This window comes from Oncorhynchus keta, chromosome 15, assembly GCF_023373465.1.
Source record: "Oncorhynchus keta strain PuntledgeMale-10-30-2019 chromosome 15, Oket_V2, whole genome shotgun sequence".
NCBI lineage: Eukaryota > Metazoa > Chordata > Actinopteri > Salmoniformes > Salmonidae > Oncorhynchus > Oncorhynchus keta.
The window spans coordinates 2976111-2990146 of NC_068435.1; the positions used below are offsets into that span (position 1 = coordinate 2976111).

Consider the following 14036-nt stretch of genomic DNA (forward strand, 5'->3'; position numbering starts at 1 on the left):
CCCTATATAGTGCACTACTATAGACCAGAGCCCTATTCCCTATATAGTGCACTACTTTAGACCAGAGCCCTATTCCCTATATAGTACACTACTTTAGACCAGGGCCCTATTCCCTATATAGTGCACTACTATAGACCAGAACCCTATTACCAATATAGTGCACTACGATAGACCAGAGCCCTATTCCCTATATAGTACACTACTTTAGACCAGGGCCCTATTCCCTATATAGTACACTACTATAGACCAGAACCCTATTCCCTATATAGTACACTACTATAGACCAGAGCCCTATTCCCTATATAGTGCACTACGATAGACCAGAGCCCTATTCCCTATATAGTACACTACTTTAGACCAGGGCCCTATTCCCTATATAGTGCACTACTATAGACCAGAACCCTATTACCAATATAGTGCACTACGATAGACCAGAGCCCTATTCCCTATATAGTGCACTACTATAGACCAGAACCCTATTACCAATATAGTGCACTACGATAGACCAGAGCCCTATTCCCTATATAGTACACTACTTTAGACCAGGGCCCTATTCCCTATATAGTGCACTACTATAGACCAGAACCCTATTACCAATATAGTGCACTACGATAGACCAGAGCCCTATTCCCTATATAGTACACTACTTTAGACCAGGGCCCTATTCCCTATATAGTGCACTACTATAGACCAGAACCCTATTACCAATATAGTGCACTACGATAGACCAGAGCCCTATTCCCTATATAGTGAATTACTATAGACCAGAGCCCTATTCCCTATATAGTACACTACTTTAGACCAGAGCCCTATTCCCTATATAGTGCACTACTATAGACCAGAACCCTATTACCAATATAGTGCACTACTATAGACCAGGGCCCTATTCCCTATATAGTGCACAACTATAGACCAGAACCCTATTACCAATATAGTGCACTACGATAGACCAGAGCCCTATTCCCTATATAGTACACTACTTTAGACCAGGGCCCTATTCCCTATATAGTGCACTACTATAGACCAGAACCCTATTACCAATATAGTGCACTACTATAGACCAGAGCCCTATTCCCTATATAGTGTACTACTATAGACCAGGGCCCTATTCCCTATATAGTGCACTACTATAGACCAGAACCCTATTACCAATATAGTGCACTACTATAGACCAGAGCCCTATTCCCTATATAGTGTACTACTATAGACCAGGGCCCTATTCCCTATATAGTGCACTACTATAGACCAGAACCCTATTACCAATATAGTGCACTACGATAGACCAGAGCCCTATTCCCTATATAGTGTACTACTATAGACCAGAGCCCTATTCCCTATATAGTGCACTACTTTAGACCAGAGCCCTATTCCCTATATAGTACACTACTATAGACCAGAGCCCTATTCCCTATATAGTGCACTACGATAGACCAGAGCCCTGTTCCCTATATAGTGCACTACTTTAGACCAGAGCCCTATTCCCTATATAGTGCACTACTTTAGACCAGAGCCCTATTCCCTATATAGTACACTACTATAGACCAGAGCCCTATTCCCTATATAGTGCACTACGATAGACCAGAGCCCTGTTCCCTAAATAGTACACTACTATAGACCAGAGCCCTATTCCCTATATAGTACACTACTATAGACCAGAGCCCTATTCCCTATATAGTGTACTACTATAGACCAGGGCCCTATTCCCTATATAGTACACTACTATAGACCAGAGCCCTATTCCCTATATAGTGTACTACTATAGACCAGGGCCCTATTCCCTATATAGTACACTACTATAGACCAGAGCCCTATTCCCTATATAGTGTACTACTATAGACCAGAGCCCTATTCCCTATATAGTGCACTACGATAGACCAGAGCCCTGTTCCCTATATAGTACACTACTATAGACCAGAGCCCTGTTCCCTATATAGTGCAGTACTATACAACAGTTAGATGATATATAATATAGTCTATAACACATAGATTATATAGATTATATATAATATAGTCTACAACAGTTAGATGATATATAATATAGTCTATAACACATAGATTATATAGATTATATATAATATAGTCTACAACAGTTAGATGATATATAATATAGTCTATAACACATAGATTATATAGATTATATATAATATAGTCTACAACAGTTAGATGATATATAATATAGTCTACAACAGTTAGATGATATATAATATAGTCTATAACACATAGATTATATAGATTATATATAATATAGTCTACAACAGTTAGATGATATATAATATAGTCTATAACACATAGATTATATAGATGATATATAATATAGTCTACAACAGATAGATGATATATAATATAGTCTATAACACATAGATGATATATAATATAGTCTATAACAGATAGATGATATATAATATAGTCTATAACACATAGATGATATATAATATAGTCTATAACAGATAGATGATATATAATATAGTCTACAACAGTTCGATGATATATAATATAGTCTACAACAGTTAGATGATATATAATATAGTGATGGGGAGTTGGAGGGTTAGAGGACATTGTGGCCCTGAGGGAAAGGAGAGGGGTTGACAGTAGAAACAGATTAAAGCCAGTACGTACACTGAGCTCCAACAGCATTGGGACACATGATTTGTTGTTTTGGCTCTGTACTCGGATTTTAAATGACATAATGACTATAATTCTACGAGTGCAGCTCTACGGGTGCAGCTCTACGAGTGCAGCTCTACGAGTGCAGCTCTCTGAGTGCAGCTCTACGGGTGCAGCTCTACGAGTGCAGCTCTACGGGTGCAGCTCTACAAGTGCAGCTCTCTGAGTGCAGCTCTACGAGTGCAGCTCTACGAGTGCAGCTCTACGAGTGCAGCTCTACGAGTGCAGCTCTACGAGTGCAGCTCTACGAGTGCAGCTCTACGGGTGCAGCTCTACGAGTGCAGCTCTACGAGTGCAGCTCTACGAGTGCAGCTCTCCGAGTGCAGCTCTACGGGTGCAGCTCTATGAGTGCAGCTCTACGAGTGCAGCTCTCTGAGTGCAGCTCTATTAGTGCAGCTCTATGAGTGCAGCTCTACGAGTGCAGCTCTATGAGTGCAGCTCTACGAGTGCAGCTCTCTGAGTGCAGCTCTACGAGTGCAGCTCTACGAGTGCAGCTCTACGAGTGCAGCTCTACGGGTGCAGCTCTATGAGTGCAGCTCTACGAGTGCAGCTCTACGAGTGCAGCTCTCCGAGTGCAGCTCTCTGAGTGCAGCTCTACGAGTGCAGCTCTACGAGTGCAGCTCTACGAGTGCAGCTCTACGAGTGCAGCTCTACGAGTGCAGCTCTATGAGTGCAGCTCTACGAGTGCAGCTCTCTGAGTGCAGCTCTACGAGTGCAGCTCTACGAGTGCAGCTCTACGAGTGCAGCTCTACGAGTGCAGCTCTATGAGTGCAGCTCTACGAGTGCAGCTCTACGAGTGCAGCTCTATGAGTGCAGCTCTACGAGTGCAGCTCTCTGAGTGCAGCTCTCCGAGTGCAGCTCTCTGAGTGCAGCTCTACGATTGCAGCTCTATGAGTGCAGCTCTACGAATGCAGCTCTCTGAGTGTAGCTCTACGGGTGCAGCTCTACTAGTGCAGCTCTACGAGTGCAGCTCTCCGAGTGCAGCTCTCCGAGTGCAGCTCTACGAGTGCAGCTCTACCGGTGCAGCTCTACAAGTGCAGCTCTCCGAGTGCAGCTCTACTGGTGCAGCTCTACGGGTGCAGCTCTATGAGTGCAGACTGTCAGTGTATGTTCCTCCACATCGGGTGAACCGTTTATAAATTACATAACTTTTTGTGCATCGTGCCCCCATTCTAGGAGACCCAAAGTATTGGGACAAATTAACTAAATGAATGTGTATTAAAGTAGTCTAAAGTTTAGTATTCCTAGCATGCAATGATGACATCAAGCTTGTGACTCTACACATCTGTTGGGTCCATTTGCTGTTTGTTTTGGTTGTGTTTCTGATTATTTTGTGCCCAATAGAAATGAATGGTAAATAATGTATTGTGTCATTTTGGAGTCCCTTTTATTGTAGATGAGAATAGAAAGGGGAAGGGGGCTACCTAGTCAGTCGTACTGCTGAATACATTCAAACTGAAGCTCTGCACTTTAACCTCATAGTCATTGTGTCATTTTGGAGTCCCTTTTATTGTAGATGAGAATAGAAAGGGGAAGGGGGCTACCTAGTCAGTCGTACTGCTGAATACATTCAAACTGAAGCTCTGCACTTTAACCTCATAGTCATTATGTCATTTCAAATCAAAAGGGCTGGAGTACAGAGCCAAAACAACAACACCGATGGTCCCAATGCTGTTGGAGCTCACTATAGATTACTGCTAGCAGTTCATAATGCCCTAGGCCTCGGGCTCTGGCAGCTTTCTGAATGGCACCAAAATAAGTCAATCTCATTTCTCTGTGTTCTATACCCACCTCTGACTGTGTGGGAGAAAGGAGAGAGAGGGGGGGGGGTGAAAGGTGAAAGAGAATGCGATAGGGCGGGAGAGAGAAATTATGTATATTTTTTATGTATTTCACCTTTATTTAACCAGGGAGGCTGGTTGAGAACACCTTTATTTAAACAGGTAGGCTAGTTGAGAACACCTTTATTTAACCAGGTAGGCTAGTTGAGAACACCTTTATTTAACCAGGTAGGCTAGTTGAGAACACCTTTATTTAACCAGGTAGGCTAGTTGAGAACACCTTTATTTAACCAGGTAGGCTAGTTGAGAACACCTTTATTTAACCAGGTAGGCTAGTTGAGAACACCTTTATTTAAACAGGTAGGCTAGTTGAGAACACCTTTATTTAACCAGGTAGGCTAGTTGAGAACACCTTTATTTAACCAGGTAGGCTAGTTGAGAACACCTTTATTTAACCAGGTAGGCTAGTTGAGAACACCTTTATTTAACCAGGTAGGCTAGTTGAGAACACCTTTATTTAACCAGGTAGGCTAGTTGAGAACACCTTTATTTAAACAGGTAGGCTAGTTGAGAACACCTTTATTTAAACAGGTAGGCTAGTTGAGAACAAGTTCTCATTTGCAACTGCGACCTGGCCAAGATAAAGCATAGCAGTGCGACACATACAACAACACAGAGTTACACATGGAATAAACAAACATACAGTCAATAATACAGTAGAAAAAGTATATATACAGTGTGTGCAAATGAGGTGAGATAAGGGAGGTAAGGCAATGAATAGGCCATTGTGGCAAAATAATTACAATATACCAATTAAACACTGGAGTGATAGATGAGCAGAAGATGAATGTGCAAGAAGAGATACTGGGGTGCAAAGGAGCTAAATAAATAAATACAATATGGGGATGAGGTAGATAGATGGGCTATTGACAGATGGGCTATGTACAGTTAGTGAGGGAGATATGAGTCTCCAGCTTCAGGGATTTTTGCAGTTCGTTCCAGTCATTGGCAGCAGAGAACATGAAGGAATGGCGGCCAAAGGAGGAATTGGCTTTGGAGGTGACCAGTGAGATGTACCTGCTGGAGCGCGTGCTACGGGTGGGTGTTGCTATGGTGACCAGTGAGCTGAGATAAGGCGGGGCTTTACCAAGCAACGACTTATAGTTGACCTGTAGCCAGTGGGTTTGGCGACAAATATGAAGCGATGGCCAGCCAACGAGAGCATACAGATCGCAGTGATGGGTCGTATATGGGGCGGCTTTGGTGATAAAACGGATGGCACTGTGATAGACTGCATCCAATTTGTTGAGTAGAGTGTTGGAAGCTATTTTATAAATGACATCACCAAAGTCGAGGATCGGTAGGATGGTCAGTTTTACGAGGGTATGTTTGGCAGCATGAGTGAAGGATGCTTTGTTGCGATATAGGAAGCGGATTCCAGATTTAATTTTGGATTGGAGATGCTTAATGTGAGTCTGGAAGGAGAGTTTACAGTCTAGCCAGACACAAAGGTATTTCTAGTTGTCCACATATTCTAAGTCAGAGCCGTCCAGAGTAGTGATGTTGGACAGGCGGGCAGGTGCAGGCAGCGATCGATTGAAGAGCATGCATTTAGTTTTACTTGTATTTAAGAGCAATTGGAGGCCACGGAAGGAGAGTTGTATGGCATTGAAGCTCGCCTGGAGGGTTGTTAACACAGTGTCCAAAGAAGGGCCAGAGGTATACAGAATGGTGTCGTCTGTGTAGAGGTGGATCAGAGAATCACCAGCAGCAAGAGCAACATCATTGATGTATACAGAGAAGAGAGTCGGCCTGAGAATTGAACCCTGTGGCACCCCCATAGAGACTGCCAGGGGTCCGGACAACAGGCCCTCCAATTTGACACACTGAACTCTATCAGAGAAGTAGTTGGTGAACCAGGCGAGGCAGTCATTTGAGAAACCAAGGCTGTTGAGTCTGCCGATAAGAATGTGGTGATTGACACAGTCGAAAGCCTTGGCCAGGTCGATGAATACGGCTACACAGTAATGTCTCTTATCGATGGCGGTTATGATATCGTTTAGGACCTTGAGCGTGGCTGAGGTGCACCCATGACCAGCTCTGAAACCAGATTGCATAGAGGAGAAGGTACGATGCGATTCAAAATGGTCGGTAATCTGTTTGTTGACTTGGCTTTCGAAGATCTTAGAAAGGCAGGGTAGGATAGATATAGGTCTGTAGCGGTTTGGGTCTAGAGTGTCTCCCCCTTTGAAGAGGGGGATGACCGCGGCAGCTTTCCAATCTTTGGGAATCTCAGATGAACAATCTAGTAATAGGGGTTGCAACAATTTCGGCAGGTAATTTTAGAAAGAGAGGGTCCAGATTGTCTAGCCCAGCTGATTTGTAATGGTTCATATTTTGCAGCTCTTTAAGAACATCGGCTATCTGGATTTGGGTGAAGGAGAAGTGGGGAGGTTTGGGCAAGTTGCTGTGGGGATGCAGGGCTGTTGATCCGGGGTAGGGGTAGCCTGGTGGAAAGCATGGCCAGCTGTACCAAAATGCTTATCATCCCCATACAGTATTTATTTATTTATCTTGCTCCTTTACACCCCAGTATCTCTACCTGCACATTCATCTTCTGCTCATCTATCACTCCAGTGTTTAACTGCTATATTGTAATTATTTTGCCACAATGGCCTATTCATTGCCTTACCTCCCTTATCTCACCTCATTTGCACACACTGTAAACAAACTTTTCTATTGTGTTGTTGACTGTATGTTTGTTTTACTCCATGTGTACTTTAACTATTTGCACATCGTTACAACACTGTATATACAGTATACAGTGGGGCAAAAAAGTATTTAGTCAGCCACCAATTGTGCAAGTTCTCCCACTTAAAAAGATGAGAGAGGCCTGTCATTTTCATCATAGGTACACTTCAACTATGACCACCACTACACCTATAACCACCCCTCACCCTCCCATCACTACACCTATAACCACCCCTCCCCCTCCCATCACCACACCTATACCCACCCCTCCCCTCCCATCACTACATCTATACCCACCCCTCACCCTCCCATCACTACACCTATACCCACCCCTCACCCTCACATCACTACACCTATACCCACCCCTCACCCTCCCATCACTACACCTATACCCACCCCTCACCCTCACATCACTACACCTATACCCACCCCTGACCCTCCCATCACTACACCTATACCCTCCCCTCCCCCTCACCCTCCCATCACTACACCTATACCTTCGCCTCACTCTCTCTCTCTCTCTCTCTCTCTCTCTCTCTCTCTCTCTCTCTCTCTCTCTCTCTCTCTCTCTCTCTCTCTCTCTCTCTCTCTCTCTCTCTCTCTCTCTCTCTCCAGGAGGGCCAGGCAGTGGTAAGGGAACCCAGAGTCTGAAGATAGCAGCGTGCTATGGGTTCCAGTATGTCTCTGTAGGAGAGCTGCTCAGGAAGAAGATGATTCACAACGCCACCAGCAACAGGAAGTGGAGTCTCATCGCCAAGATCATCACCAATGGGGAGCTGGCACCTCAGGTATGCTTGTCTCACCCTATTCCCTAATCCCTATTACCTAATCCCTATTCCCTAGTCCCTAGTCCCTAGTCCCTATTCCCTAATCCCTAATCCCTAATCCCTATTCCCTATTCCCTAATCACTATTCCCTATTTCCTATTCCCTAATCCCTATTCCCTATTCCCTATTCCCTAATCCCTAATCCCTAATCCCTAATCCCTATTCCCTGTTTAGTACATGGCATAGCAGTTCAGATGTCTTTTGTCCTCGTCTTGTCGTGTCCTGTATATATATATATTTACAACTTTTTTCACATACATTTTATTTTTATTTTCCATCAACTCATCTTCAAAACACTCTCCTGCAACCCGCCTCACCAATTTATATTTATAAATAAGTATTATTTACCTCAGATCTGCAATCCTCCAAGAAGCTAGCCAGAAGCTAGCCAGAAACTCCAAGAAGCTAGCCAGAAACTAGCCAGAAGCTAGCCAGGAGCTAGCCAGAAGCTAGCCCAGAAGCTAATCCAGAAGTTAATCAGAAGCTAGTTCAGAAGCTAGTTAGCTTCTTTACTGGCAAATCGTTAGTATTCAGCTAACCACGGTTTGTGGTCATCAGCTATCCTTTAGCTCGAAAATCTATCGCCAGTTTTGTACGGCGCAGCGCGGCTCGGAACGGAACATACCGGACCAATTTTTCTCTCCATGTCCCTGGATTTCAACTGCTCTCTGGACATTCATACCCAGATCTCACAGCTAGCTAGCTGCTATCCGTGTGACTATCTGCTTTCGTCGATTCCGGAGCAAACAGCAAACAGCAAACACCGTCAATCACTCCTGAGCTCCGTCAATCACTCCTGGGCTGCAGTCACCTATCCGGACCCATTTTACTGCCTACGCGGAGCCCCACCGGACCTTCACAACTGGACTGCCGACGTTATCTACCCAAAGGAGATCCGGCTGGCTCCTCCGTCGCGACGTTACCTGAACGCCCATCTGCGGCCTGCTAACCGTTAGCTGTCTTACCGGCTGCTCTCAGAATAGACAATCGGACAATTTATTTATTTTTATTATTATTATGTTTCTTCTTGGGCCTCTATAACTATATCTATTGTTTTTATTTTTATTTTATTTATTTTTTATTTTGTTGTGTCATTTGGATTAATCCCCTCTACCACACGGAACCCCACTAATCTACTGACGGAACGCAAGAGGTGGCTAATAACAGACCTCCATCCTATGCTAGCTTGCTACCGATGGCCTGGCTAGCTGTCTAAATCGCCGTGACCCCCAACCAACCTCTCCACTCACTGGACTCTTTTGATCACTCGACTAAGGATGCCTCTCCTTAATGTCAATATGTCTTGTCCATTGCTGTTCTGGTTAGTGTTTATTGGCTTATTTCACTGTAGAGCCTCTAGTCCTGCTCACTATACCTTATCCAACTTATTAGTTCCACCACCCACACATGCAATGACAACTCCTGGTTTCAATGATGTTTCTAGAGACAATATCTCTCTCTTCATCACTCAATACCTAGGTTTACCCACTGTATTCACATCCTACCATACCTTTGTCTGTACATTATACCTTGATGCTATTTTATCGCCCCCAGAAACCTCCTTTTACTCTCTGTTCCAGACGTTCTAGACGACCAATTCTTATTGCTTTTAGCCGCACCCTTATTCTTCTCCTCCTATGTTCCTCTGGCGATGTGGAGGTGAATCCAGGCCCTGCAGTGCCTAGCTCCACTCCTATTCCCCAGGCGCTCTCTTTTGATGACTTCTGTAACCGTAATAGCCTTGGTTTCATGCATGTTAACATTAGAAGCCTCCTCCCTAAGTTTGTTCTATTCACTGCTTTAGCACACTCTGCCAACCCGGATGTTCTAGCTGTGTCTGAATCATGGCTTAGGAAGACCACCAAAAATTCAGAAATTTTAATTCCAAACTACAACATTTTCAGACAAGATAGAACTGCCAAAGGGGGCGGTGTTGCAATCTACTGCAAAGATAGCCTGCAGAGTTCTGTCCTACTATCCAGGTCTGTACCCAAACAATTTGAACTTCTACTTTTAAAAATCCACCTCTCTAAAAACAAGTCTCTCACCGTTGCCGCCTGCTATAGACCACCCTCTGCCCCCAGCTGTGCTCTGGACACCATATGTGAACTGATTGCCCCCCATCTATCTTCAGAGCTCGTGCTGCTAGGCGACCTAAACTGGAACATGCTTAACACCCCAGCCATCCTACAATCTAAACTTGATGCCCTCAATCTCACACAAATTATCAATGAACCTACCAGCTACCCCCAAAGCCTTAAACACGGGCACCCTCATAGATATCATCCTAACCAACTTCCCCTCTAAATACACCTCTGCTGTCTTCAACCAAGATCTCAGCAATCACTGCCTCATTGCCTGCATCCGTAATGGGTCAGCGGTCAAACGACCTCCACTCATCACTGTAAAACGCTCCCTGAAACACTTCAGCGAGCAGGCCTTTCTAAACGACCTGGCCGGGGTATCCTGGAAGGATATTGATCTCATCCCGTCAGTAGAGGATGCCTGGATATTTTTTTTAAATGCCTTCCTAACCATCTTAAATAAACATGCCCCATTCAAGAAATTTAGAACCAGGAACAGATATAGCCCTTGGTTCTCCCCAGACCTGACTGCCCTTAACCAACACAAAAACATCCTATGGCGTTCTGCATTAGCATCGAGCAGCTGTTCAGGGAAGCTAGAAACCGTTATACACAGGCAGTTAGAAAAGCCAAGGCTAGCTTTTTCAAGCAGAAATTTGCTTCCTGCAACACTAACTCAAAAACGTTCTGGGACACTGTAAAGTCCATGGAGAATAAGAACACCTCCTCCCAGCTGCCCACTGCACTGAAGATAGGAAACACTGATGAATCCACCATAATTGAGAATTTCAATAAGCATTTTTCTACGGCTAGCCATGCTTTCCACCTGGCTACTCCTACCCCGGTCAACAGCACTGCACCCCCAACAGCAACTCGCCCAAGCCTTCCCCATTTCTCCTTCTCACAAATCCATTCAGCTGATGTTCTGAAAGAGCTGAAAAATCTGGACCCCTACAAATCAGCCGGGCTAGACAATCTGGACCCTTTCTTTCTAAAAATTATCTGCCGAAATTGTTGCCACCCCTATTACTAGCCTGTTCAACCTCTCTTTCGTGTCGTCTGAGATTCCCAAAGATTGGAAAGCAGCTGCGCTCATCCCCCTCTTCAAAGGGGGGGACACTCTTGACCCAAACTGCTACAGGCCTATATCTATCCTACCATGCCTTTCTAAGGTCTTCGAAAGCCAAGTCAACAAACAGATTACCGACCATTTCGAATCTCACCATACCTTCTCTGCTATGCAATCTGGTTTCAGAGCTGGTCATGGGTGCACCTCAGCCACGCTCAAGGTCCTAAACGATATCTTAACCACCATCGATAAGAAACATTACTGTGCAGCCGTATTCATTGATCTGGCCAAGGCTTTCGAATCTGTCAATCACCACATCCTCATCGGCAGACTCGACAGCCTTGGTTTCTCAAATGATTGCCTCGCCTGGTTCACCAACTACTTCTCTGATAGAGTTCAGTGTGTCAAATCGGAGGGTCTGCTGTCCGGACCTCTGGCAGTCTCTATGGGGGTGCCACAGGGTTCAATTCTTGGACCGACTCTCTTCTCTGTATACATCAATGAGGTCGCTCTTGCTGCTGGTGAGTCTCTGATCCACCTCTACGCAGACGACACCATTCTGTATACTTCTGGCCCTTCTTTGGACACTGTGTTAACAACCCTCCAGGCAAGCTTCAATGCCATACAACTCTCCTTCCGTGGCCTCCAATTGCTCTTAAATACAAGTAAAACTAAATGCATGCGCTTCAACCGATCGCTACCTGCACCTACCCGCCTGTCCAACATCACTACTCTGGACGGCTCTGACTTAGAATACGTGGACAACTACAAATACTTAGGTGTCTGGTTAGACTGTAAACTCTCCTTCCAGACCCATATCAAACATCTCCAATCCAAAGTTAAATCTAGAATTGGCTTCCTATTTCGCAACAAAGCATCCTTCACTCATGCTGCCAAACATACCCTTGTAAAACTGACCATCCTACCAATCCTCGACTTTGGCGATGTCATTTACAAAATAGCCTCCAATACCCTACTCAAAAAATTGGATGCAGTCTATCACAGTGCAATCCGTTTTGTCACCAAAGCCCCATATACTACCCATCATTGCGACCTGTACGCTCTCGTTGGCTGGCCCTCGCTTCATACTCGTCTCCAAACCCACTGGCTCCATGTCATCTACAAGACCCTGCTAGGTAAAGTCCCCCCTTATCTCAGCTCGCTGGTCACCATAGCATCTCCCACCTGTAGCACACGCTCCAGCAGGTATATCTCTCTAGTCACCCCCAAAACCAATTATTTCTTTGGCCGCCTCTCCTTCCAGTTCTCTGCTGCCAATGACTGGAACGAACTACAAAAATCTCTGAAACTGGAAACACTTATCTCCCTCACTAGCTTTAAGCACCAACTGTCAGAGCATCTTACAGATTACTGCACCTGTACATAGCCCACCTATAATTTAGCCCAAACAACTACCTCTTTCCCAACTGTATTTAATTAATTTCTTTATTTTGCTCCTTTGCACCCCATTATTTTTATTTCTACTTTGCACATTCTTCCATTGCAAAACTACCATTCCAGTGTTTTACTTGCTATATTGTATTTACTTTGCCACCATGGCTTTTTTTGCCTTTACCTCCCTTCTCACCTCATTTGCTCACATCGTATATAGACTTGTTTATACTGTATTATTGACTGTATGTTTGTTTTACTCCATGTGTAACTCTGTGTCGTTGTATCTGTCGAACTGCTTTGCTTTATCTTGGCCAGGTCACAATTGTAAATGACAACTTGTTCTCAACTTGCCTACCTGGTTAAATAAAGGTGTTCTCAACTTGCCTACCTGGTTAAATAAAGGTGTTCTCAACTTGCCTACCTGGTTAAATAAAGGTGTTCTCAACTGGCCTACCTGGTTAAATAAAGGTCTTCTCAACTTGCCTACCTGGTTAAATAAAGGTGAAATAAATAAATAAAAAACATAGATAGTCACCCACAGGGAGTTGGATGTAGTCCCTGTATAGTGTATCCTGGTCCCTGTATAGTGTATCCTGGTCCCTGTATAGTGTATCCTGGTCCCTGTATAGTGTATCCTGGTCCCTGTATAGTGTATCCTGGTCCCTGTATAGTGTATCCTGGTCCCTGTATAGTGTATCCTGGTACCTGTATAGTGTATCCTGGTCCCTGTATAGTGTATCCTGGTCCCTGTATAGTGTATCCTGGTCCCTGTATAATGTATCCTGGTCCCTGTATAGTGTATCCTGGTCCCTGTATAGTGTATCCTGGTCCCTGTATAGTGTATCCTGGTCCCTGTATAGTGTATCCTGGTCCCTGTATAGTGTATCCTGGTCCCTGTATAGTGTATCCTGGTCCCTGTATAGTGTATCCTGGTCCCTGTATAGTATATCCTGGTCCCTGTATAATGTATCCTGGTCCCTGTATAGTGTATCCTGGTCCCTGTATAGTGTATCCTGGTCCCTGTATAGTGTATCGTGGTCCCTGTATAGTGTATCCTGGTCCCTGTATAGTGTATCCTGGTCCCTTTATAGTGTATCCTGGTCCCTGTATAATGTATCCTGGTCCCTGTATAATGTATCCTGGTCCCTGTATAGTGTATCCTGGTCCTGTATAGTGTATCCCGGTCCCTGTATAGTGTATCCTGGTCCCTGTATAGTGTATCCTGGTCCCTGTATAATGTATCCTGGTCCCTGTATAATGTATCCTGGTCCCTGTATAGTGCATCCTGGTCCCTGTATAGTGTATCCTGGTCCCTGTATAATGTATCCTGGTCCCTGTATAGTATATCCTGGTCCCTGTATAGTATATCCTGGTCCCTGTATAATGTATCCTGGTCCCTGTATAATGTATCCTGGTCCCTGTATAGTGTATCCTGGTCCCTGTATAGTATATCCTGGTCCCTGTA

The 14036-nt window shown here is 44.5% G+C and overlaps 1 protein-coding gene across 50 annotated transcripts in view; it reads left to right on the forward strand.

Annotated features, from left to right (window-relative positions):
* The window catches only part of ak5 (adenylate kinase 5), a 222451-nt gene that overhangs the window by 10428 nt on the left and 197987 nt on the right, over positions 1 to 14036 (forward strand). For all 50 annotated transcript variants that reach the window (XM_052462807.1, XM_052462817.1, XM_052462818.1 and 47 more), the window contains exon 4: positions 7812 to 7984. In XM_052462807.1, the coding sequence (XP_052318767.1) occupies positions 7812 to 7984 (173 nt within the window). The remainder of the gene's footprint in view (positions 1 to 7811; positions 7985 to 14036) is intronic.